Source organism: Schistocerca serialis, chromosome 1 (genome assembly GCF_023864345.2).
Source record: "Schistocerca serialis cubense isolate TAMUIC-IGC-003099 chromosome 1, iqSchSeri2.2, whole genome shotgun sequence".
Classification (NCBI taxonomy): domain Eukaryota; kingdom Metazoa; phylum Arthropoda; class Insecta; order Orthoptera; family Acrididae; genus Schistocerca; species Schistocerca serialis.
The window spans coordinates 294,888,641-294,914,755 of NC_064638.1; the positions used below are offsets into that span (position 1 = coordinate 294,888,641).

General features: G+C 45.4%; 1 protein-coding gene across 4 annotated transcripts in view; it reads left to right on the forward strand.

The window, feature by feature from the left end:
* LOC126468975 (ankyrin-1-like) overlaps positions 1-26,115 on the forward strand; it is a 101,866-nt gene that overhangs the window by 49,865 nt on the left and 25,886 nt on the right. For 2 of the 4 annotated variants that reach the window (XM_050096594.1, XM_050096595.1), the window contains 2 exons: positions 13,113-13,253; positions 18,675-18,914. In XM_050096594.1, coding sequence (XP_049952551.1) covers positions 13,240-13,253; positions 18,675-18,914 — 254 coding nt within the window. In that variant the 5' untranslated portion in view covers positions 13,113-13,239. The remainder of the gene's footprint in view (positions 1-13,112; positions 13,254-18,674; positions 18,915-26,115) is intronic. The other 2 variants (XM_050096597.1, XM_050096596.1) reach the window with 1 other exon arrangement.

The window sequence follows — 26,115 nt, forward strand, 5'->3', positions numbered from 1 at the left end:
TTGAAACGAAAGATTCATCTGTTTCCATTTGAGCAAGGATCAAATCACAGAAATCGATTCTTTTAATCTTATCAGCTGCAGACAGTGCTTGAACCAATTTCAGACGATAAGGTTTCATAACTAACCTTTTTCGTAGGACTCTCCATACAGTTGATTGTGGAATTTGCAGCTTTCTGCTAGCTCTGCGAGTCGATTTTCCTGGGCTGCGAACAAATGCTTGCTGGATGCGTGCTACATTTTCATCACTCGTTCTCGGCCGTCCAGAACTTTTCCCTTTGCACAAACACCCATTCTCTGTAAACTGTTTATACCAACGTTTAATACACCACCTATCAGGAGGTTTAACACCATACTTCGTTCGAAATGCACGCTGAACAACTGTCGTCGATTCACTTCTGCCGTACTCAATAACACAAAAAGCTTTCTGTTGAGCGGTCGCGATCTTAGCATCAACTGACGCTGACGCCTAGTCAACAGCGCCTCAAGCGAATAAATGTACAACTAAATGAAACTTTATAGCTCCCTTAATTCGCCGACAGATAGTGCTTAGCTCTGCCTTTTGTCGTTGCAGAGTTTTAAATTCCTAAAGTTGTGGTATTCTTTTTGAATCACCCTGTATAATAACCGAATAGATGTAAGAGGGAATACGGTCGCTAGTGTTCTCTAAAGTCTCATAGTTGAAGGTCAGAGTTTCCACAATCTGACGACACTATAGGCCGTAGCAATTTGGCCCCAGGGGCTCAGCATTGATTTGCTGGGTACGGGCTTGGCGACCCAGGGGTCCTGAGTTGGGGACTGGTCAGCGCCGCCAGTCTCCTGTCACCGTAACCCCCGGACATGCTTCAGCGACCACCGTATGGCGCGGCGGTGGAATGTTGTGTGCTGAGGGGAATGGGAATCTTGGCTTGGCCGCCTGGATTGCGAGGAAGGCAACCTCTATAAAAACCCCTCAATCTTACGGTGTGCTGCGCGCCTACAAGATGCATGGCTGTTGGGGTGGAACAGTCGCAAGCGGGCAACCTCTGGGGCATCAGTTGTATAAGGCTTACTCAGGCACGCGCACCTTTGTCTGAGCGGACCTTCAGTTCCCTAGCTGCCTGTGGGACCGCAATGGACCCTTCCACCTCTATGTTTCCCCCCTACCAGTGGATTGGGTGGGACACTGGTAGGAAAACACACCCCATCGAAAAAGAGACGACGTGCTGCGAGTCCTCCAGTGCCTGCTGTTACTAGAGATTTATCAGACTGTCGTAACAGAGCACATGCTGATAACCAAAATGTGTTTTTGATTGTCAAACGGAAGGAGGGTAGGTTTGAGAGGGTTTCTCCCTTCTACATCCACAAGGGTCTTGAGGGAATTGCAGGAACACTGAAATCTGTGAAGCGACTGCGCAATGAGACTGTTAGTTGAGACTTCTAGTTCCCGTCAAGTCGCTTCTCTTCGGAAAGCAACCTGTCTCGGAGAGTACGCTATCGAGACCGAGCTCCACTCCACTCCACTCTGAACTATTGTAAGGATGTTGTGACATGTAGGGACTTGGTGGATATCCCCAAAGACGAGTTGAAATCTGAGTGGGCTGACGAAGGTATTGTTGACGTGCAGCATATTATGAAACGAGTCGATGGGGGCGTAGTCAAACCCGACTCGTTTATTCTCACATTCAGTTGCCCGAGACTCCCAGAGCATGTTAAAGCGGGTTTCTTACGTTTGCCAGTACGGCCATATTTCCCCAACCCAATGCGCTGTTTCAAATGTCAGCGCTTTGGGCATACTACGTTGGGGTGCAATTGGATAGCCACTTGTGGTAAATGTGGTCAGCCTGCCCATGAAGGAGCCGATTGTTCATCGCCTGTGAAGTGCGTGAATTGCTCTGGGAGTCACCCTGTCTGGAGCCGGGTCTGCACCATATATCTCAAGGAATGGAAGATACAAGAGATCAAAACATCTAAGCGCATCCCCTATGGTGAGGCCAAGAAGCTCTTTAAGGCCATGCAGCCTCCTGTGTTTACTACATCTTTCGCTTCTGCTCTACAGAAACTGGTACAGTTGGCCACTGTTGCTACACAAACGGAGGTTGCTTGTGTCAGCACTGATACCTGCGTTTGCCAGTGCACTTGTGCTGCTGCGGTTGTTTTGCAACCTGCAGCTCTCCCCACAACGTCGGACAAGGCCGTGGTTGCTGACATTGGGGTACTTCCTGCCCCTCCCCATATAGCGCCTTTTGCCCAGGCGAGTAAAGCTCCAACTGTTGACAAGGTTCTGCATTCTAAGCCCGCAAAGACAAAGATGTCGAAGGTGAAGGTTTTGCCACCTGAGGAGACTAGTCAGTGTCAGTCCGATGACGAGGCCATCGTACTGTCTGACATCTCCCTTGGGTCGCCATTGGAGCTGATGGACATTGATGTCGACCGGGGGCGATCTTCTCGCCCCGGGAATAAATCTCCGGCCAGTACGGGCTCTCCTCCAAAGCACAGAGGCAGGGTGAAAATTCAGCCACCCTGATCACTGGCTCCCATATTACAGTGGAACCTGAATGGGTTCAGGACGCATGTGGCCGAATTACAACTCCTTGTACGAGAGCGAACCTTGTGCTTATGTCTCCAAGAGACACATTTTCGGGCCACTGATGCTCCCTCTTTACAGGGCTATACCGTGTATCGGAAAGATGATCTGATGGGGGAAAGGGCAAAGGGTGGTGTTGCGGTTTTTGTCCATGACATGCACCACTCCTCTGAGCTCCCTCTCGTTACGGACTTGCAAGCAGTTGCAGTTGACCTTCTTGTGGGGCGGAGGCTCACAATCTGTTCCGTAGGCTCAATCCTTTGGATTCGCCTCCTGGATGAGGCTGTGGCATTACCAGTGCCGCCCAGGTGGCACCTCTTCTGAGCTGACTGGACACTTTTCAGCCATCTGGCTGTTTTGGAACACCGTGCCAGCGTCCACGAATGGGTCGACCATGTTACAGCCGTGATCTCCCATGCTGCTGAATTGTCGATCCCACGGTCCTCAGGTCATCCCAAGAGGCGTCCTGTCCCTTGGTGGACCACTGAGTACCGCTCAGCCATCCGAGCCCGCCGTGCAGCTCTACGCCGCTTCAAGTGCCGTCCCTCAGCTGACAATCTTACGGCCTTTCGGATGGCAAGGGCCAACGCGCGGCGAGTGATTAAAGAGAGCAAACGACGGTCATGACAATCGTTCTTGAACTCCATCTCCCGCTTCACTAGTTCTACGAAAGTATGGGAAGCCATCAGAAGGATTTCCGGGAAACGCAGCCAAATACCTGTCACGGCATTGCTGCATCAGGGATTTCTTCTCACGGCGCCGAGAGACATTGCCCAGACATTTTTGCGGAATCTACCGCCACTATTAACTGTGATCCAGATTTCTGCCGCTACCACACTGTTATCGAGAGGGGTCATTTGTACTTCCGGTCTCCAAATTCTGAACCCTACAACTGCCCCTTCACAATGTGGGAACTGGATTCGGCGCTGTCTGTGGCTCATGATACTGCGTCCGGTCATGATCAGATCCGGTAGAGCATGCTGCAGCACTTGTTGCTGCCATTCAAGGAAGTTCTCCTGAATTGTTTTAACATGATATGGTTATCCGGCACGTTCCCTGACTCGTGGAGGGAGGCGATTTTGATTCCCCTCCTCAAACTGGGGAAGGACCGAACGCATCCCAGTAGTTATCGGAGTATTGCTTTGACGAGCTGTGTCGGGAAGACGTTGGAACGCATGGTCAACCGTCGCCTGGTTTGGCTGCTCGAGACCAGGCAGCTCCTTAGTCACTCTGTGGCTTTCGGAGATGTCGTTCAACTATAGACAACTTGATAACCAGCATTGTCTAGGTGTATTCTTTCACATTAATAATGCGTAGGACACTACTTGGCGCCGCCTTATCTTCAATCAACTCCATCAGTGGGGCTTTCGTGGCCATCTCCCCATCTTCATTCGGTCCTTTCTTTCCCACCGCCTCTTTTGATATCGGGTTGATAATGTGCTATCTGATTTGTACTTGCAGGAGAATGGTGTTCCTCAGGGAAGCGTTTTAAGTGTCACCCTCTTTGTCGTCGCCATCAACAGTATCACGTCCACTACTATCCGGAGTCCTGCCCAGTGCTCCTTGTTTGTGGACGATTTTGCTGTTTTCTGTTCTTCCTCCGGTTTTTTCACTGCTAGTCGGCAGTTGCTGCTTACGATAAAGCGATTAGAGGCATGGACTGCGAAGATGGGTTTTACCTTTTCTGCAGACAAATGTGTGTGTGTTCATTTTAATCGTTCTCGACGTCTTTTTACCTCCCCGGAATTGCGTGTGAGGAACACCATTCTTCCGTTTAGCGACACTGTGAGGTTCCTGGGCCTCACTTTTGATTCCAAGTTGTCGGGGTTGCCGCACTTTAAAGACCTCAAGGTGCGGGCCCTGAAGGCACTGAATATTTTGAAGTGTCTGATCCATCGGTCCTGCCCCCCAGGGGGTCCACAACTCTTTCGTGGATACGTGCGTAGCGAGCACGGGACCCCGAGCTAATGTGGCCTTCCTTCCTTTCCGGGCTGCATACCTTCCCTTTCCGCATCCTTCCCCATCCCCAATCTTCGCCCCCCCCCCCCTCACCTCTGGCTCTTTCCTTCCCTTTCTCCCCCTCTGGGAGTATGGTTTGTGCCTACGTCCGGAGACGGACGCTCGAATCTGTAACAAATTCTTTGCTTTCTCCGCTTGCAGGTCTTCATCCCTCCTCAGTCCTTCTCTTTTCCTTACCTCTTCTCTTTGCCCTTTTCTCCGCTGCGGCGTTTGAGACACCTCTTCTTTCCCTTTCTCTTTTTTCCTCCCTGTGCGTGTCTGAAGGTCGACTCACGCATTTCCATGTGTAGCCGGTGACGGGGTAACGCGTAATTACCCACCCTGGGTAGACCGGTAGGACACGTACGTACCCCCTGGTAACGGCCAGGCCCAGGGAGGGGTGATTACCCGAGCCGATACCTTCCGAAAGTGCCGATTGGTCCCTCCGTCCGTTTCTCGGGAGGTGTGACCTGAGGTGTGAACAATCACCTAAGGCGGGAGTGCCCTCAGAGAGGGCCCCCACAAGGAAGGAGCGCGCCATCGGAGACGCCGGTAATCATGGGGGATACTTTCGCAATGGTTTCCTCATCTTCTACTATGTCAGCTCACAAGCGTAAGTTCAGTGAGTCTCAGCCACAGACAGTCCTTCCATCGTTGCCACAGTTCCTTGTTGTTCTCGGTCTGACAAAGGTCACGACTTCTCCACGGTCAACCCTTTCATTATTCAGAAAGGTGTCGACGCAATTGCAGGTCCTGTAAAGTCTTGTTCCAGATTACGAAATGGCACCTTGTTGTTAGAAACAGTCAGTGCCCTCCAGGCACAAAAATTGATGTGTACTTCACTGCTACACACCTTCCCTGTCCGGGTGGAACCGCACCGTACCTTAAATTCCTCGCGTGGAGTCGTTTATACGCGCTCCCTCGATGGATTGTCTGACGAAGAAATTCAGCATTACCTGTCTGACCAGGGCGTCACAGCTGTTAATCGGGTTATGAAAAGGGTTGATTCGAACATCATTCCAACCCGCACTGTCTTCTTGACATTTGACAAAGTTCAACTCCCATCAAAAATCAAAGCAGGCTATGAGATAATTTCCGTTCGCCCTTATGTCCCAAACCCTACGCGTTGCTATCGATGTCAGCGGTTCAATTATACCAGCCAGTCCTGTTCCAATCCGGCCAAATGTGTTACGTGTGCCAAGGATGCCCATGAGGGTGCTTGTCCACCTCCATCCCCTCTTTGCATCAACTGTATGGATGACCACGCTGCTTCCTCTCGAGATTGCCCCATTTTTAAAGACGAAAAGCTCATTCAGGAAATCAGAGTGAAGGAAAAGGTGTCGACCTTTGCTGCTCGAAAATTATTCGCCAGTCGACAGCCCACCGTGCCTCAGACAGGAAAATACAGCACTGCCCTTGCCTCTCCTCGGCCAACAAAGGAGGCGGCCACGCAGACTTGTGACCTTACCTTTAGTGCCACGGTCGTCAGATGGGCCAGCGCAAAGATCGCCTATTCAACCTTTCCACTTTCGCCTGCCCACTCTATGGCTCAACCTTCATCGGGTTCTGCTAAATCTCGAGCCCAAAACTCAGACACCAAGACTTCGAAAAAAGAGCATACTCGTGAAGATTTTTTACGTACCCCAACTTCACAACCATCGGTTCCTCCTTCATCTAAACATCATGTTTCGAAGAAGGCTAGTAAGAAACCCAGTTCATCTCCTTCTCTGCCAAGGCGTGTCTCATCTACAGCACCACCTGGCGGTAATCGCCCTCGGCCGTCTTCTGTGTCGCCGAGGCGCACTGCTGGTGGTCGATCAACCGGCCGATCGTTGGTGGCAGGAGCTGCTCCTGAACAACCTATGGATCAGTATCTTCTGCCTTCGGCTGACTGCCATTCCATGCTGTCGGTCGCAAGCTCTGAGCAGTCGCTGAGTTGACGGCAACCTTGGTCACATTCCTCCATGTTCTGTTCACCCTATGTCCATTATCCACTGGAATATCCGCGGCCTTCGAGCCAATTGGGATGAATTGTCGATCCTCTTACGATCCTACTCGCCGGTCATCTTCTGTCTTCAGGAAACAAAGCTGCGTCCCCATGACCGCTTTGTTCTCCCCCATTTTCAGTCTGTCCGATTTGATCTCCCCTCTGTTGAAGGCACTTCAGCACATGGAGGACTCGTGATTCTTCTCCATGATACTCTCCATTATCACCCAATCCCCGTAAACACTTCCTTCCAAGCTGTCGCTGTCCGTTTTTCCCTTTCTGGATATAACTTTTCTCTTTGTACTGTATACATTCCAATGGCACGAGCTGATATCCTTCATCTTCTTGGTCAGTTTCCACCCCCCTATTTGTTGGTTGGGGACTTCAATGCCCACCACCCGCTTTGGGGATCTCCATATCCTTGTCCACGTGGCTGACTATTGCTAGACGTCTTCCACGAAGCGAATCTAGTTTGCCTCAACACCGGGGTCACTACATTTTTGTCTGCCTCCACTACAAATTTATCTCATTTGGACCTTTCGGTCGGTACTGTTCTGCTAGCTCGGCGCTTCGAATGGTTCGCCATTGATGATACACACTCGAGTGACCACTTTCCATGTGTTCTGAGACTGCAGCCTCAACCGCCATATATGCGCCCGCGACGCTGGAAGTTTGCCCAAGCCGATTGGACACTTTTTTCGTCTCTAGCGACATTCGATGACCGTCACACATATTACAGACGTTATTCTTACAGCTGCGGAACGTTCAATACCACGCACCTCCGCATTGCCCCAGCGCCCCCCAGTTCCTTGGTGGAACGAGGTATGCCGTGACGCAATACGTGAGCGTCGACGTGCTCTTCGCGTTTTCCGCCACCATCCTACTTTGGCCAACTGTATCCGCTATAAGCAGTTCCGTGCGCGATGCCGTCGCGTCATCCGCGATAGCAAGAAGGCAAACTGGAAATTCTTTACTAGCTCATTTAACAACTTCACTCCCTCCTCGGAAGTTTGGAGTCGGATTCGACGGTTATCTGGCGCGCCTAGTTTCTCCCCGGTCTCTGGGCTCACTGTCGCGCATGATACGTTAGTGGACCCCGTCGCAATTTCTAACTCATTGCGTCAACACTTTGCTGAGATTTCGAGCTCTTCAAATTACCCGCCAGCGTTTCTCCCGAAGAAACGTGCAGCGGAAGTGCAACCTCTTGCTTTCTCCTCTCAAAATCGCGAAAGCTATAATACTGTTTTCTCCATGCGGGAACTGCAACATGCACTCTCTTCTTCTCGCTCCTCCGCCCCAGGACGGGATGGTATCCACATCCAAATGTTGCTGCATTTATCAACCCATAGTCTGCGTTACCTCCTTCGCCTTTATAATCGAATTTGGACCGACAGTACTTTTCCCAGACGATGGCGGGAAGCTATCGTCGTTCCTGTTCCGAAACCTGGAAAGGACAAACATCTCCCCTCTAGCTATCGCCTCATTTCTCTCACGAGTAGTGTATGTAAGGTTTTGGAACGTATGGTGAATTGCCGTTTAGCTTGGTGGCTGGAGCCCCGCAGTCTTTTAACACCTGCCCAATGCGGTTTCCGAAAGCATCGTTCTGCAGTTGACCATCTTGTTGCTCTTTCCACTTATATCATGAACAATTTTCTCCGGAAACGCCAAACAGTAGCAATATTTTTTGATCTGGAGAGAGCGCATGATACCTGTTGGAGGACAGGCATCCTCCGCACACTGTTCTCTTGGGGCTTTCGAGGTCGGCTGCTCCTTTTTCTTCGCGAATTTATGGCAGAGCGCACATTTAGAGTGTGGGTGAACACTACTCTCTCCCGTACTTTCTCCCAAGAAAACGGGGTACCCCAGGGCTCCGTGCTAAGTGTTGTACTGTTTGCCATTGCCATAAATCCAATTATGGATTGTCTCCTTCCTGATGTCTCGGGCTCCCTCTTTGTGGACGATTTTGCGATCTACTACAGCTCTCAACGGACCAGCCTTCTTGAACGACGTCTTCAAGGATGTCTCGATCGCCTCCACTCTTGGAGCATCGAAACCGGATTCCGTTTTTCTCCCAGTAAGACCGTTTGTGTTAATTTTTGGCGACGTAAGGAGTTTCTTCCACCCTCCTTACATCTAGGACCTGCCAACCTTCCGTTTTCGGACGTCGCTAAATTCTTGGGTCTTATGTTTGACAGAAAACTGTGCTGGTCCCCCCACGTTTCCTATCTTTCGGCTCGCTGTCTGCGATCCCTCAACACCCTCCGTGTCCTGAATGGTACCTCCTGGGGAGCGGACCGAGTGGTCCTTCTCCGCCTATATCGCGCCTTAGTGCTCTCGAAATTGGACTATGGCAGCATAGTCTACTCCTCTGCTCGGCCGTCTATTCTTCGGCGTCTCGACTCTATCCACCACTGTGGATTAAGCTTAGTGTCTGGCGCTTTTTACACCAGCCCTGTGGAAATCCGTTATGCTGAGACTGCTGAACCTCCGCTGTCCAATCGGCGAGCAGTCCTTTTGAGTCGTTCTGCTAGCCATCTGTCTTCCATGCCTGCTAATCCAGCCCATGACATTTTTTTCGACGCCTCCTTGGATGTAGGGTATGCAGGCCGCCCTTCCTCCCTACTACCACCGGGAGTCCGCTTCCGTCAACTGCTCCATTCTCTTTCCTTCCGCTTTCCTAAAACCTTCTTGACAACTTGGGGTACAGCACCGCCTTGGCTCCGTCCCCGGATCTGCCTGCTCCGTGACCTTCGTCAATTTCCCAAGGATGGTACACCTTCACTTGTTTATCGTCGGGCATTTGCTGCTCTATGTGCACAAATGAAGGAAGCCACATTTATTTACACTGATGGCTCGAAAACATCGTTAGGTGTAGGGAGTGCCTATATTGTTGGCGACAACCCAAATCGATTTAGGCTTCCCGACCAGTGTTCGGTGTATACTGCGGAGCTTTACGCTGTTCTCCAGGCTGTCCAATACATCCGCCGCCATCAGCAGATACAGTATGTTATCTGTTCAGATTCTCTCAGCTCTCTACTCAGTCTCCAAGCTCTCTACCCTGTCAACCCTCTGGTCCACCGGATTCAGGACTGTCCGCGCTTGCTCCACCTGGGGGGGCGTCTCGGTGGCGTTCCTCTGGCTGCCAGGACACGTTGGTATCTGTGGAAATGAGGCGGCCGATATAGCGGCCAAGGCTGCAGTCTCTCTTCTTCGGCCAGCTATTCGATCGATTCCCTTCGCCGATCTACGGAGCGTTTTATGTCGTCGTGTTGTTCTTTTATGGTACGCACATTGGTCGACATTTCCCCATAATAAATTGCGGGACGTGAAAGCTCTTCCCTGTGCTTGGACCTCTTCCTCCCGAACGCGTCGTCGGGAGGAGGTAATGTTAACTAGACTTCGGATAGGGCACTGTCTTTTTAGCCATTGACATCTTTTAAGCGGCGATCCTCCCCCACTCTGTCCCCACTGCTCTCAGCTGTGGACGGTAAGACACCTTTTAATTGAGTGCCCCTATTTTACTCCGTTACGCGCCCGTCTACAACTGTCGCCTGATATGTCGTCCATTTTAGCAGATGACACGCGCTCGGCCGATCGCGTTCTCGAGTTTATTAGTGCCAGTGATATGACGTCAGTCATTTGAAGCTTTTTTTTTTTTTTTTTTTGGGACAACCAACCCATTTCTGTAGTGGATTTTCAAGCTTTCCTTCTGCTTTTAGTTTCTCCAATTTTTTGAGTTTCGTTCCCATTGCTGCTGGTTTCCATTTTCGTTTTTTTACTGTTTCCTAAGTCACGGACCGGCCGCTAATGACCATAGCAGTTTTGCGCCCTAAAAACCACAAAAAAACCCATCGGTCCTGGGGAGCAGATCGGGCGCGTCTGCTGCTCTTTTTTTGGGCTTTCGTCCTGTCGCGTCTTGACTGTGGATGCACCGTGTATGGGCCAGCGAGGCCTTCGTATCTGAAGATTCTTGACGCAGTACACCATGAGGGTATCAGGCTGGCCACTGGTGCCTTCCGTACCAGTCCCATCCCCAGCCTGTGTGCTGAGGCAGGGGAACCGCCGCTCTCCATCCGGCGGAAACTCCTCATGGTGCGACGGGTGTGTCAATTCCTTGCCTATCCTACCTCCCCTGCGTACCTTACCGTTGCCCGACCGCCTATGGAATGTCTCTTTTCCAGTCGTCCCAGGGCAACGAGACCATTTGGGATTCGTGCCAAACACTTGCTTGAGTCCCTTGGTGTGGAGCGTGTGGCACCCCAACTCCAGGGTTTTACCCGCCTGCCTCCCTGGTTGCTTCAGAGGCCCAGCATCCTTTTAGACTTGTGAGAGTACCGGAGGAGCTGCACTCCTGCGTTTGTTTTTACCTCCTTATTTTACGATATTTTAAACCAGCATCCCGACCATGTACCAGTATTTACGGATGGCTCTAAACAGGGGGACTCTGTTGGTTGTGCTGTTGTTTTCCCTGATCGAGTCGTCAAGTTACGGCTTCCTGCGGCGTTTACCATCTTTGATGCCGAATTGTTTGCGATTTTGCGGGCATTGGAGCAGATGAGATGTGTTCCCAGTCTTAAGTTTCTCATCTGTTCTGACTCCCTGATTGCCCTTCAGACCATGCAACACTTGTACCCAGCGGATACGGTCGTCCAGAACATCCATTGCAAATTTTGGTGATAAACAACTTAGTAAATTAGCTTACTACGCCTATTTTCACTCATTGCTTTCATATGGCATCATATTTTGGGGTAATTCATCACTGAGGAAAAAAGTATTTATTGCACAAAAGCGTGTAATCAGAACAATAGCTAGAGTCCACCCAAGATCATCCTGCAGACATTTATTTAAGGATCTAGGGATATTCACAGTAGCTTCTCAGTATATATACTCTCTTATGAAATTTGTTATTAACAACCAAACCCAATTCAAAAGTAATAGCAGTGTGCATAACTACAATACTAGTTCAAGATTAAATCTAACTTTGGCACAGAAAGGGGTGAATTATACTGCCACTAAAGTCTTTGGTCACTTACCAAATAGTATCAAAAGTCTGACAGATAACCAACAAGTATTTAAGAAGAAATTAAAAGAATTTCTGAATGACAACTCCTTCTACTCCATAGAGGAATTTATAGATATAAATTAAGAAAAAAAACAAACAAAAATTATAAAAAAAGTAAAAAATAAAGAAAAACACAAAAAAATAAAGTTGTTATATTAACTTAAGTATGTTGTTAAATTAACTTAATTATGTCATGTATTGGAAAATTTGACTCATTCCACATCATTACGAAATATCGTATTCATGATCCATGGAACTTGTATTAATCTAATCTAATCCATGATGATGCCCTACTCCACCTGCAGCGGCAGGGGAAGGAGCTTTCTTTCCGCTGCGTGCCGGGGCACGTGGGTATTAGGGGAAACCAACTGGCGGATTTGGCTGCCAAAGATGCATGTTCCCTCCCTGACGTTGTTGAATGTGCCGTCCCTCTCCATGCTGTTACCTCCCTTTTGCGCTTTCGTGTTATGCGTCAATGGGAAGAGGAGTGGCTGGCAGTCGGTGAAAATAAGCTGCGTCTGGTCAAGGCCACCACGCGGTCATGACGTACGTCCTACCATTCATGCAGGCGGGATGAGGTTCTCCTCACTCGCCTCCGCATCGGGCACAGACCCTTAACGCATGGTTTTTTACTCCGGCGGGAGGACTCCCAATCAGCAGTGCTTGTGGCGTCCAGATTACTGTCCGCCACCAGAGGGCGGTGGTTTCCTTGCCACCGGATTTGCCCTCTATTTTGCAAGACGACGCAACGACTGTGGTTAAGGTCTTACGGTTTTGTGTCCTGTCCAATTTATTGCCTCGGATTTTAGGGAGAGGATTTTAATGTGCTGCTGGGTGACTGGCTCAACCAGGTTTTAGGTAAGAGGTCCGTCAGTCACGATTACCTACTTGTTTCACTTCGATTTCTGTTCTCTTTTCCTTGTGTTTCACTTCGATTTCTGTTCTTTTTTCCTTGTGTTTCCTTTCCCTTTTTAGTGCGTTTCTTCTCCCCTTGTTTTGCCTCTGTATGTGAGGATTTGGAACTGCGTCAGGTCTGTGTCTTTTAGCCGTTCTCTTTGTTCGCTGTCCGTCTTCGTCCCTTCACCGCATGTGTTCCTATTTCTCTATGCGTTTGGGCGCTGATGACCATGCTGTTTAGAGCCCGAAAACCTCAAACCACACACACACACACACACACACACACACACACACACACACACACACACACACACACGTAGCTGTTTTTAGGGGACATTTTCTACCGCTTGAGTAATGCATCAGTGGTCAAATGATCAATACGTGTAGTATAAACTGGAAGCAAGTTTTGGAGGCCAGTGTAAACTAGAGTCCAATTTTGGAGGGTACTGAATCAAAAATTTTATTTATATCGCATTTAGTCATTGTGCATATGTCAGATATACAGCTTTGCACCTGGAGTTGGAATATTGGTGCGAGATTCATAATCCATTGTGTACACTCGCGTAAATGTCATATTATTCATTTATTCCTGTTTACTGCTACAGGGAGGATCGAAAGATACATCATTAGTACGCTAAAAGGTTAGATGGAAAAAAGAATGCAGAAATAAGCGTACGTGCTCATTTACAAGGTGTGGAGGTTATACAAGATATCACACACGTGTATGAGGTAATGCACATGCGAGGGTAAGTCAGTTATTATCCTCAATTTAGTTATATTTTTGTTTATTTTTGGTACTGCTGTCGTTTTACGTTGATGGCACATGCTTTGTTTATTTGTTGTTACATCTTTGCAATTTTCAAGCTGCTAAGTTAGTTTCGTTATCGCTGTCGTGCTGTTAATCATGGCTGCCCCGCTGTCTATTTGCACCAAAGAAGAGCGACATTCAGTGATCCGTTTTTTGTGGTCGGAAGGCGTATCACGTGCCGAAATTCATCGAAGGCTTTCGTTGCAGTACGGGAACAGTGTTTTGCCACAACAGTGTGTCTACGAATGGATTGAAAAATTCCGAAATGGTCGCACAAGTGTTACCCACAGTGAAGGAGCCAGACGACCGTTTACCGCCACAACCGTAGAAACCATTGAGCGTTCACGTGAAATGATTCTCTTAGATAAACGATTAAATATTGACGTAGTGGCACATAGTCTGCAAATTAGTCACGGTTCTACCTACATAATCATCCACAACAGACTTGGGTTTCATAAAGTTTATGCAAGATGGGTCCCAAAACAACTCATACAATTGTATAAACAAACACGCTTGGACATCTGCAAAGAACATATTGGTAACGAAGGGGACAACTTCTTAGACAGGATCATTACTGGCGACGAAACGTGGATCCATCATTACGATCCGGAGAGTAAACGGCAGAGTATGGAATGGAAACATCTCAATTCGCGTTGCAAGTAGTGGTTCAAGACTCAACCGTCCGCAGGAAAACTGATGCTTACGGTTTTTTGAGATGCACGAGGTCTAGTAGTGGAACATTATGGGGAGAGGGGCACAACAATAAACAGTGTACGCTACAGTGAGATGCTTATGGAACATTATGGGGAAAGGGGCACAACAATAAACAGTGTACGCTACAGTGAGATGCTTACTGCCAGGCTAAAGCGTGCAACTCGGAGCAAATGCCGAGGATTGCTGTCAGAAGATGCTGAAACGCTCCAGAAACTCAAATTTGAAGTACTGGATCATCCTCCATATACGAGGGTAGCCCGATCTTGCCTTTCTGACTATCATTTGTTTGGTCCACGCAAACAGACATTAAGGAGCCATAGATTTGCCTCGGACGAAGCAGTGAAAGAAGCGATGCATTCCCGGCTCGCAGCTCAACCGAGAACCCTCTTTTATGAGGCCATCAGTAAGCTTTTACAACGATGGACCAAGTGCGCTGAAACGCAAGGAGACTGTCGAAAAATGATGTTTCCTATTGGATTACAATAAAATTTTATAACTACTTTTCCGGATAACAATTAATTTATTCTCGTAGTTTGTGTCAGTAGTCAGAAATATAGAGCTAGCACTAAAACACGTCTACTCAAACGTGTTACGTTTTCAGTTATTAATAAATGCCACCATTACGGTTCCATAACCTGTCAGAAAATGTTGAGAAGGGAAATTCGTTCACACAAATCTAACTTTTCGTCATTCCCTTTCTCTCGTGAAACATACGTACACAACAAAGTAAGTGCTTGTCTTGTTTTTAAACTCCGTCTATCGTTGTATGTGAACAATTGAATGCTGTTCGTTAGTGTCACGACCATGCCTTCATCTGTCCAAAACAATTCTTGCCTGAATACAAGAGCACTGACCACATCATGTTTCATATTCTCTGTAAACCATCCAGTCCTAAATGAAATTACACGAAACAATCAGTACGAAATTTCAGGGGCGTATGTGAGTAAATCCCTTAAAGCTAAAATAATTAATAATTTATACTTCATTTCCATCATGGAGGAAAGGATTCCTTCATGTTCCTGACTTACAAGTGCCAGTAGCAATTTCTTTCAGTCCAGCGAAAGAACGCACGTTGTTACACTGTATGGGCCAGTCTACAGATCGAAAAAAAAAAAATCGTGCCTGTTTCTTTTCTGCATCAGGGGGTCACGGACACAATATCATCAGTGAATCCCGAATTCGGTGCTCCGTAGTAAACTTGTAATTTTTCGTTTCCGCTGTTATGGCTTTTCTTATCAAGAATCCATGGACCCGTTAAATACTTTTTCCGTGGCCTCTGGCGAGGCTACTGACCATACCAATCTCATCTGAATAGATGGTTCTTCATCTACCGTTAGTCACACTGAACGAAAATTATGTTGAAAAACAGAGTTTTGTAACCAAAAAAGTGGGACTTACATGGTGCATTAGAATCCTGACTAAAACTAAACTGCTTCATGAAAAACAGTGTTGGATTACTAATTGTACTACATAACCTCTTCGAGAGAGGTCTAGAAAAGTCGCGCTATACATAGTACTTAGGAACAGTTCCGAGCAAAGCCGTTCCGCATATTTCTCTCGCTGTGTGCCTATCTGATGTAACTTCATGCTTCTTGGTGATAATTTGTTACTATTAATTGTAACTGTGTGAGACTTTCGAATTTAGAGTTCCTATGTACAACGTGTACATAAAGCTTGGGAACACTTTCAATTATTTATTGCACAAGGACTAAACATTGTACAGATGTCATAAATATTGCATTTTGAAGACAAACTCTGAAAGGGTGTTTTTTTTTCCAAACATTCGATATGCGAACCATGAGTGATCCGATAGACGTCAATACAGTAATCGAATTCTTGCCATACCTGTCCCAGCATAGCATCGTGGACTGTGGCAGTCACCGTATTCTCTCCCGGAGCTCTGCTACATCACGTTGTAGAGGCGGTTCATACACCAGATGTTTAATGTGTCCCCAGAGAAAAGAGGCACATGGCGTGAGATGTGGTAATCGGGGAGGCCATTTCATGAAACAGCTCGCTCCGCAGCTGAACTCGCCATGTTTGCAACTAGCACTGATTATCGGCAAATTACCAAACCACGCTGTGGCGGTATACATGAGGGGGAAAAAAATCAGTGTTTCTCTTCTAAATGATAAATGTATATTATCTGTACAATATTTGGTTCTTGTGCAATAAATAATTGAAATTTTTCCCGGACTTTATGTATACCCTGTATGTGTTTGTGTAAGCTGTATGAACTCTCTGTGAAGTCTTCCGTTCTGACCTTTCAGATGGAATTGCTGTACTCGTGTAAGTATGTAAACTTGCGTGTATTCTTTCTCCCAGGACTTCTAATGCAAATCATTTCTGCAATCTTTTAAGTGTTCATCATCTCTCTCTCTCTCTCTCTCTCTCTCTCTCTCTCTCTCTCTCTGTGTGTGTGTGTGTGTGTGTGTGTGTGTGTGTGTGTGTGTGTGTGTTTTAAACAAGCCAACATTTACATATGTAACCCTATGATTCTTACATTATGTCTGAACAAATCACTGAAAATAGTGTGACTATCCACTGTGATGAATATAGAACAACACAGTATTTCTTAACACGTTGCTCTGAGTACGATAGTGCTCAACAACGGTAATTAATACGCTTACAGAATGAACAAGTACAATAGCTAGAGGTATTCAGAAAGTGAGCGAAATCAATACACACTGACAATCCCTTAAATGCCTTAGGGCAATGTGTGAACGTGGCCTTAGTAATGTTAACGGCTTACCTGTTGAAACGTAGGTTTACTATGCAATGCACATATAATGATCTGCAAAAGATTAGCTAGAAAAAATCACGTTGCATTTGATATTACTTAAACAAATTTTGTTAAATGCTGTGCGAGGAAGCCAAGCGCCAGCAAATCACATGATCAAACGAGCTGCAATACTTGTCGGAGGTAACCGTATTTCACAAAATTTTTGAATGGTCAAGTGGGATCTGAAGGTTTAGTAACGAATAACTTGGGAACTACTGTGGTTTAGTTTTGTATTAATTATCGGAATATGCACCACATTCTTTTTCGCCAACAGTTACATATTGAACACAATGAAACGTGAACGTAAGAAAGAATGATTTTTCTTCTGCATCACATATTTTTCCACGTAATCTCATTTCCACTCTATGGCCAACGATACGCAAGGGCGTGTTTGTTCTGCTGGTCACGAATCACGGTTGACTGTATCCACACTTCTTTGCTGACTGACTGCTTTAGCGTCAACTCCAGAGTCTTTATACATTGGTCCCCGCGAATGACCATACCAGCAAGCTCAATCTCGTCAAGTGAGACAGCCGTGGATTGCTTCCCAAAACGCTGAAAATCGTGGAGATATCTCCCGAACATCCTCCACATAACTGCTTCACCCACTTTGCCCTGCGACTAATTCTGTCGACTACAGATGCTCCATGAACTGCCTACAAACGTTTCGAGAGGTTTATAAGGATGCGTGACTTAGAGACGCCATGTTGAAATATTGCTGCAGGTACGCTATCTGTCGAAGGAAACGGAAAATTTGCGCTGACACTCGGGAAAATTCAAGTAATGCGTATCTAACGTTTTACGCTCATACCGTTGCTCGCGGCCCAGGAAAAAAGTGTTGCATTGCTTTCTGTGCGATCCTCGTATACATTGCTGGTCGTAGTTGCTAACAATTATTGTAATTTAGCATATAGAACAGAAAGCTCTTGAAATGAGCTCTGTAGATGTAACTTCGTCTTACCTGCTCCGTACATTGAAAGGAAAAGGGTAAAAAGTGATTTGATCCTTCCCTGTGTTCGTGCGAATTATGAAGTGCTTAAATTCAAAGCTGCAGCAACTGCATCCCGAAATCAAGCCTCCTCATCACCAAGGCCAAAGTCAAAGCATGCGATTCTACCAACGCTCAAGAAAGAAGTGGGCGCCAGTGCTTTCAGTTACTCAAACTTTGGAATCTAACGACACGCTTTCTGTACATGCATTCAGGAAATAAACTTTCTGTGCCAAATATTAAAAACAAAAGTGCCGTCTCTCGCAATATAGAAGCTTTACATTTTAAGTAAGTGCAAATAAAAGTAAAAAAACAAAAGGTTCTGTCTTTCGTCTTGCTTATTCAATGCTTGTTAGAGTTGAAGTTTTAACAAAAAAATTGAAACGTACATTTATTTTCATTATAATTTCAAAATAGGTGTATCCAGCGGAACCACAGCTGAGGAAGCACTTTCGCTGTTCGCAATTGATAGTTTCTGCTGCCACCGTAATTAATGCGCTGACGTCGCTTGTACGCCAGGAATAAAATCAGTCTCTTAACTGTCTGGATGGATTATTGGACACATTTATTCTAGTGTACGTGTATTTCCTGTGCAGCACATTCACGAAGGTATCGAACTATAATTTAATGAGTTAAGGACTCCTTGGAGACTATAGGTGGTTCACAATAAATCACTCACGAAATAGTTTCGATATACTTGTAAAGGGTTTTAACCCTATAAAAATACTTAGCTTGAAAATATTCCTCGCCTTTTAATAGTGTAAACAAACTAGACGGTAATTTGCAGAACGTTGTCCTACCAAAACATACGTGAATGTTGACTTGCAAATTTCTTGCCCTACAATTCATTCGAGTTCCGATTTATATTGTTACAGGTTTCACCGTTTACAAATGGCACCATCGAAGGACGCAGGATATAAAGCAAAAGTGATATTAAGCTGGACGACTCTACACTTTGCCGAGGAAACAGAGTCGTGGGAAAGCGTAGAGATATTGCTCAATGGAGGATCTTCAACTCGTGACCTGTTCACAACGAAAAGGAAGCTCAAAGATCCATTGCGGGCACCTTCCGTTGTGAAAGAGATATGTCGCCGCGGGTGTTTGCAACTGCTCAGGTCAGTGCAATTTTTATTCAATTATTTCTTACAGTAAGCCAATTACTTGACATGATTTAAGCCACATGACAGTCACGTAAAGTATATATCATTATCAGCCATTTAGCATAGAGTGCTGCCTTGAGACTTCACCATGCATTATGATTTTCAGCCACATGCACCCAATTTACTGCTGCTGCATATTTGTGTTATCTAACCACTTCCAAGTAGGTCGCCATTCTGATCTCTCTGTTGTTTCTTGGAATCTCCCTGTAATTCATTTTCCTGCTTGTAAGTCCCAGACATCTGAATTTTATTTTAGCTATAGTCATAACTACGTCCTGCAATCCAGTTTTGTTCCCCATTTAATTTGTTCGGTTTTCGATGTCTCATGGCAGTTCCTGATATGTATTGTTTAACTACATACAGAACGTTATCTTTTCTTCTTCTTCTTCTTCTTCTTCTTCTCCTTCTCCTTCTCCTTCTTCTTCTCAGCACTCACAACCCCTGTAGACGACACGCTGCATCAACAATCTGCTTACATCGCCTTCTATCTCTCGCAGTCTCTCTCCACCCTGCGAACATTCCTAATGCTGTGATTTCCGTCTCTGTCATCTTTCCACCTTGTATGAGGTTGGTCCAGTGGTCTTGTTGCCAGGAGAGTTCCTTCAAATGCTTTCTTGGTGATTCTCTTGTTTTCCATTCTAGCCACAGGTCCAGCCCATTGCAGTCTCCTGCTTTTTAATTTCTGGGTGATAGTGGGTTGCTTCATTAACTGATAAATTTCATTGTTCCTTCGAATGCTCCATACACCATTCTCCAACACAGGTCCCCAGATTTTTGTCATACTTTCCTTTCGAAAACATTCAGTTTTTCTCTTTCATTTTTTTGTAAGTGTCCAGCTTTCTGAACTGTACAGTACTGCAGGGTAGATGATAGTGTTGTTTATCTTGAGCCTTGTGGGTACTGACAAAGCTTTATTTTTTAATGGGTTGCTTAGTGAGTACAGACATCTTGACACAGAGGCTATTATTTCGTTTATATACACTGTTATGATATTTTTACTGTTGAAACATGATCCAAGGTATTTAAACTGAAGAAAGTTCTTTGAATTTAGAATGTTGGTCAATTTCAAAATAAGGATTTGGGTTTATGACTTGACCTATTTCCATATATTCTTTCTCTTGGTTAGTCAAAAGCCCCATTTTGCTGGCACTGTGCCTGAGAGATCTGTTTTTCAGTTTCACTTGGCAACACTACATCATCTGCATATGCCAGGATTTTTACTGCACTGTGTTCGAATCTGAGACTATTGTATAGATTTACATTACTCTCCTGAACCACTTCCTCTAATGCAAGGTTGAAGGGGGCACATGAGTGTCTCCTTCTCGCAAGCCTGTTTCAATTGGAAAGGTGGCGGGTATGGATCCTCTGAACTTCACTTCTGCCTGGGAGCCATCCACACACGGTTGTATCATCCTAATGATTTTCTGATTATACTAAATTATTGTAATGTGTTGTGGAGAGTACTTCTGTGGATGCTGTCATACGCTCGCTGGAAGTCAATGAAGAGACAGTGGATGTTTTTGTTAAATTCCCGGTATTTCTCAAAGATCTGCCGTATAGTAACAAATCATCAGTTGTGGAATGGTTTGTTCGAAATCCAGCCTGGTAATCTTGAATAATGTTTTCTGTGTAAGGTTTAAGTTTTTCCAGAATTATCATTGACAGAATTTTGTATGTTATGTTCAGCAAACTGATTCCTCTGTAATTTCCAAATTCAATTCTGTTTCCTTTCTTGTGTATGGGACAAATTATTGCAGTTTTCCAATCTTCAGGCAGTGTTTTTGTGTTCCATAGCATTGTGATAAGATTATAAATATCATTGTGTAGTTTGCTTCCGCCCTCTTTTAACATCTCTGCTGATATATGGTCCTTGCCTGCTGACTTGTTGTTTTTCAGCTTTTGAATCACGTGGATTAGTTCTTGTTCTGTGATTCTGCATTCGTCATTATTAATGCTGTCACTCTCAGACTTTGCATAATTGAAGGTTATGTGCGGATCAGGGCAATTTAACATTTCTGTGGAATATTTCCATCTTTCTAGGATATCGTCCAGCTCTGTTAGCATATTTTGATTTTTATGTTTTATGAATAGGTTTTCACTTTGATAACTTCCCTTACTTTTCTTTGTATACTGAAACAACTTTTTTGAGTTTACATTCCTGCTTTCCACTTCTACAGATTCTAGGACTACCGTTAGCTATTTCCTTTTCTCTGTTCATAGAACTGTTGCAGTTTCTCTTTTAACCGCCTTGAAGGCTTCTCTCCTGTCCTCAATTTCTGTTTCTTCATTTTCTTTTTCCTGCCCAGTGTTTTTTCTGCTGCATCTGTTACTACAGTCTTTATTCTTTCCCAAGCCTTCTCGAAATTATTTTTCTCCTCAGCTTCTTGCAATGCTGTCAATTGGTTATTTATTTCAATCACATAGGTTTAGTTAACGGACAGGTCCTTCAGTCGTTCGATGTCTAAATTAGGTTTTGGTGTGGCTTTTGGTTGTTGATTCCAAATCACCCTGATTTTTGTCTTTCCTACCACTAGAAAATGATCTGAGCCAATTTCAGCTTGTCTGTGTGTTCTGATATCTCTTTTAAATGAAGTGCAATGTTGATCGCTCATAACATGGTCAATCTGATTCACTGTTTTGCCATCTGTATAGTACTATATACCTTTGTGTATTTCTTTGTGAGGGAACATCGTCGAGCAAATTCTCATATTCTTTGACAGTGCAAAGTTGATCATTTTTAATCCATTTTCGTTTGTGGTCGAGTGTTTGCTTTGTTTAATTCCTATTGTGGGGATGAACATATCCTCTGTACCTTTTTTTCCCCATTAAAGTCCCTTGTATTCTTCATAGTACTCATCTTTCTCATCCTCAGTTGAATTTTCAGTGGGTGCATGGACATTTACGAATGTTATATCGCACCACTTGTGTTTGATTGTTATGTAAGGCATTTTTTTGTTAACATGATGGAATTCCTTAACCGGATTAACAATCCAGTTCGTAACAGCAAAACCAGTACTAAATTCATGATGTTTTTCATCTCCCCCATAAAAAAATGACAGTTATCCTAAATGTGTATCCCTTCTCGAAGCCACCAAATTTCCTGTAGAGCTACAATGTCTGTCTTGTATGTTTTTAATGCAGATATCAAAGTTGCTGCCGCAGCTGGTTTATTAAGACTACAAATGTTCACTGTCCCAAATGTGAAACAGTGTTTCTTGTTTCCACCTTGCGAATTCCTGTTCCATAGCCTATGTCCGCTTCCTCTGAATCCATTATACGAGGAAAATCGTTGATGTGAGCCAGTAGGTATAGAATCCTCTGGCCGTGTCGAGAGTGCTGTGCAAGTTAAGCTTGGTGATGGGGCTGCCACCTTACAGCTTCCAAGCTCGCTGAGTAATACACTCCTGGAAATGGAAAAAAGAACACATTGACACCTGTGTGAGACCCACCATACTTGCTCTGGACACTGCGAGAGGGCTGTACAAGCAATGATCACACGCACGGCACAGCGGACACACCAGGAACCGCGGTGTTGGCCGTCGAATGGCGCTAGCTGCGCAGCATTTGTGCACCGCCACCGTCAGTGTCAGCCAGTTTGCCATGGCATACGGAGCTCCATCGCAGTCTTTAACACTGGTAGCATGCCGCGACAGCGTGGACGTGAACCGTATGTGCAGTTGACGGACTTTGAGCGAGGGCGTATAGTGGGCATGCGGGAGGCCGGGTGGACGTACTGCCGAATTGCTCAACACGTGGGGCGTGAGGTCTCCACAGTACATCGATGTTGTCGCCAGTGGTCGGCGGAAGGTGCACGTGCCCGTCGACCTGGGACCGGACCACAGTGACGCACGGATGCACGCCAAGACCGTAGGATCCTACACAGTGCCGTAGGGGACCGCACCGCCACTTCCCAGCAAATTAGGGACACTGTTGCTCCTGGGGTATCGGCGAGGACCATTCGCAACCATCTCCATGAAGCTGGGCTACGGTCCCGCACACCATTAGGCCGTCTTCCGCTCACGCCCCAACATCGTGCAGCCCGCCTCCAGTGGTGTCGCGACAGGCGTGAATGGAGGGACGAATGGAGACGTGTCGTCTTCAGCGATGAGAGTCGCTTCTGCCTTGGTGCCAATGATGGTCGTATGCGTGTTTGGTGCCGTGCAGGTGAGCGCCACAATCAGGACTGCATACGACCGAGGCACACAGGGCCAACACCCGGCATCATGGTGTGGGGAGCGATCTCCTACACTGGCCGTACACCACTGGTGATCGTCGAGGGGACACTGAATAGTGCACGGTACATTCAAACCGTCATCGAACCCATCGTTCTACCATTCCTAGACCGGCAAGGGAACTTGCTGTTCCAACAGGACAATGCACGTCCGCATGTATCCCGTGCCACCCAACGTGCTCTAGAAGGTGTAAGTCAACTACCCTGGCCAGCAAGATCTCCGGATCTGTCCCCCATTGAGCATGTTTGGGACTGGATGAAGCGTCGTCTCACGCGGTCTGCACGTCCAGCACGAACGCTGGTCCAACTGAGGCGCCAGGTGGAAATGGCATGGCAAGCCATTCCACAGGACTACATCCAGCATCTCTACGATCGTCTCCATGGGAGAATAGCAGCCTGCATTGCTGCGAAAGATGGATATACACTGTACTAGTGCCGACATTGTGCATGCTCTGTTGCCTGTGTCTATGTGCCTGTGGTTCTGTCAGTGTGATCATGTGATGTATCTGACCCCAGGAATGAGTCAATAAAGTTTCCCCTTCCTGGGACAATGAATTCACGGTGTTCTTATTTCAATTTCCAGGAGTGTATTTTGGATTACCGTTTCCTAGGCAGATTGCCTTTCCCAGGCTCTGAGCTCTGCCTGCCCCATAGAGATGCCTTCTGCCTGCAAAACACTCCACAGGTTCTAAATTGTTTTTGCATTAAAAGTCTAATCCTCACTGGTGCAAATTGTAATGCATTTCTCCCCCTTTTTAAATGGAAAGAGTGCTCGGCTAATCGTAGTAGTAGTAGTAGTTTAAGTTCAAGAAATAATAACCGTCTCCTAGTGATCACCCGAGTGTTATTCCTTTTGGAACTTTGGCCTTTCTTGTGATTCTTGCATTTTGAGTAAGGTTATTCTTAATTTAGAAATACGTAAGCGTTACCAGTAACAGTGGTAGTTACTGACTGTATGCAACCCAATGGATATTCAAAAGTATTGGATTTGGTTGCATTACTGCGATGCATACCGACCAGTTGACACTCTTATAGAAATTGTGTGTTAATGGTCAACATTGACAAAACAAGTACAGAATGCTTATTTCAGAACAATACCTGCAAGACATTAATATGATCAACAAACGTGCAAGTACCCATTTTTTTATACTGGCTTGTCATAGGTCATCTACATTTTGCTGGTTAACAAGCTCCAGTCAGTCATTAAAGCTGAAAATATGGTTCACAACTCTGCCTAATCCTCGGCACATGTAAATGTCGTAGCACACTTAATGTCGCAAAACAACTGTGTTACAATCTGTAAAATGAATATTTGTAGTGTAACTATTATTCAGCAGTGCAGTCGGTAAAGTTCAAGTTAGCGGGAAGCTTTGTGTTTCAATACTGATAGGTTTGCGTCCTCATTTACTCTTAACATTCTTCATACAGTAATTCAAAATGAGTGTCACAGTACCTGTACTTGTGGTGAAGCACATTATGGTCTCTCTTTATCTCGTCAGTTGCCTCAAGGCATAAATGGTAACCATGTAACATATACAGACAAGCTGAAGAGGCTTCTAGTTATTTTGTTGCAGATAAACTATTGGATTCTGGTCCTTGTTTGACAAGTAGTTACTACTTCTGAGTTTGACTAAACAAGAGAGATATCACAAATGTATAGGCATGTTAATCATAGTAAAAGAAAAACATGTTTAGCAACCTAGTGCACTATAAATTAATTTTGTTTGTATGAATTAATGTACCAAACATACCACTGTATTTTCAAAATTTACTGTGATCTTCAAGTGGAGTATTGGTGCGATTCTTCTTATATTAAATTATGTCTGTTGTTTCTTTTTACCAAGACATTGACTTTGTTATCTTTTAACCACTTATTTACTTCTCACGATAACTGATAAATCCATATGATGATCTGTTTTTCTGTGTATCTTTCGTCTGTTCGTAGATTGCAAGCACATCATGGAATCTCTGTGTTCTTTCATAGATATTCATGTTACCAACATTCACTAGTAGAATCACGCACTTGTCAATTTCCCTACCCAGTTCTACAGGATGGTTAGAAACAGTCGAAAAGCTTGTAAGGGCATTGTAAGGTAGCTTGTGCTGAGAAATAATTGTTAAGAAAAAATTGACATGTTGTGCTATTTCAGAGTTAATTAGTATTGAAGTTAGTCAATCAGGCCGTTGTGCACCCAAATTAAAGTGCCCTGTCAGAATTAATGTCAGTTTTTCTCATAGCACAGATGATAGCACATGAGACTGCTCATGTAGCTTGGGTTTGATTCTGACTACTGCCCCAGGGCCAATTTTTGTATCACTCTGTTTTTGGTGTTAGGAAACCGCATGAAGAGCACATTTGGTGACACTGTCTATTGTGGGCTGCTTGAATTTACACTCAGAATGGTCTGATTGGCTAACTTAAGTGGTAATTAACTTGGCAAAGGTAAACAGAATTAAGACATTAACATTTGTAGAGTGACGTTTACAATGTAGTATCAAAATTATTTTGACACAGGGTTATATAAAAATCACCTCTGGAAGCCGATAACTTACTATTGGTAACGACTACCCCTGGTTTTGCCTGGCGGATGAAGGAGTTACTTCACTACGTGTTGCTGTAAACTAGGATGACAAAATGATTTTCAGAGAAAACTGGGACACAACCAGCCAAGCTCCAATGGATCCCCCCCAATCAAAGTACACAGATGTTTTTTGGTTTACATTGTAAGGTCTTCATTGCAGATTTTCAGTACGTGAGAGTTCTCATCCCTCTGTTTTGTCATTCCCATTTATTTTTAAGTGTTTGTGAGGATAGATCATTAGACTGCCTCTTTTTGTGCAAATGTCCTGCATACCATGAACAAATAATGAAGAGTAAAAAGCACTGACACAATTATTCTGCCAAACAGAAGAAAATGCCCCACT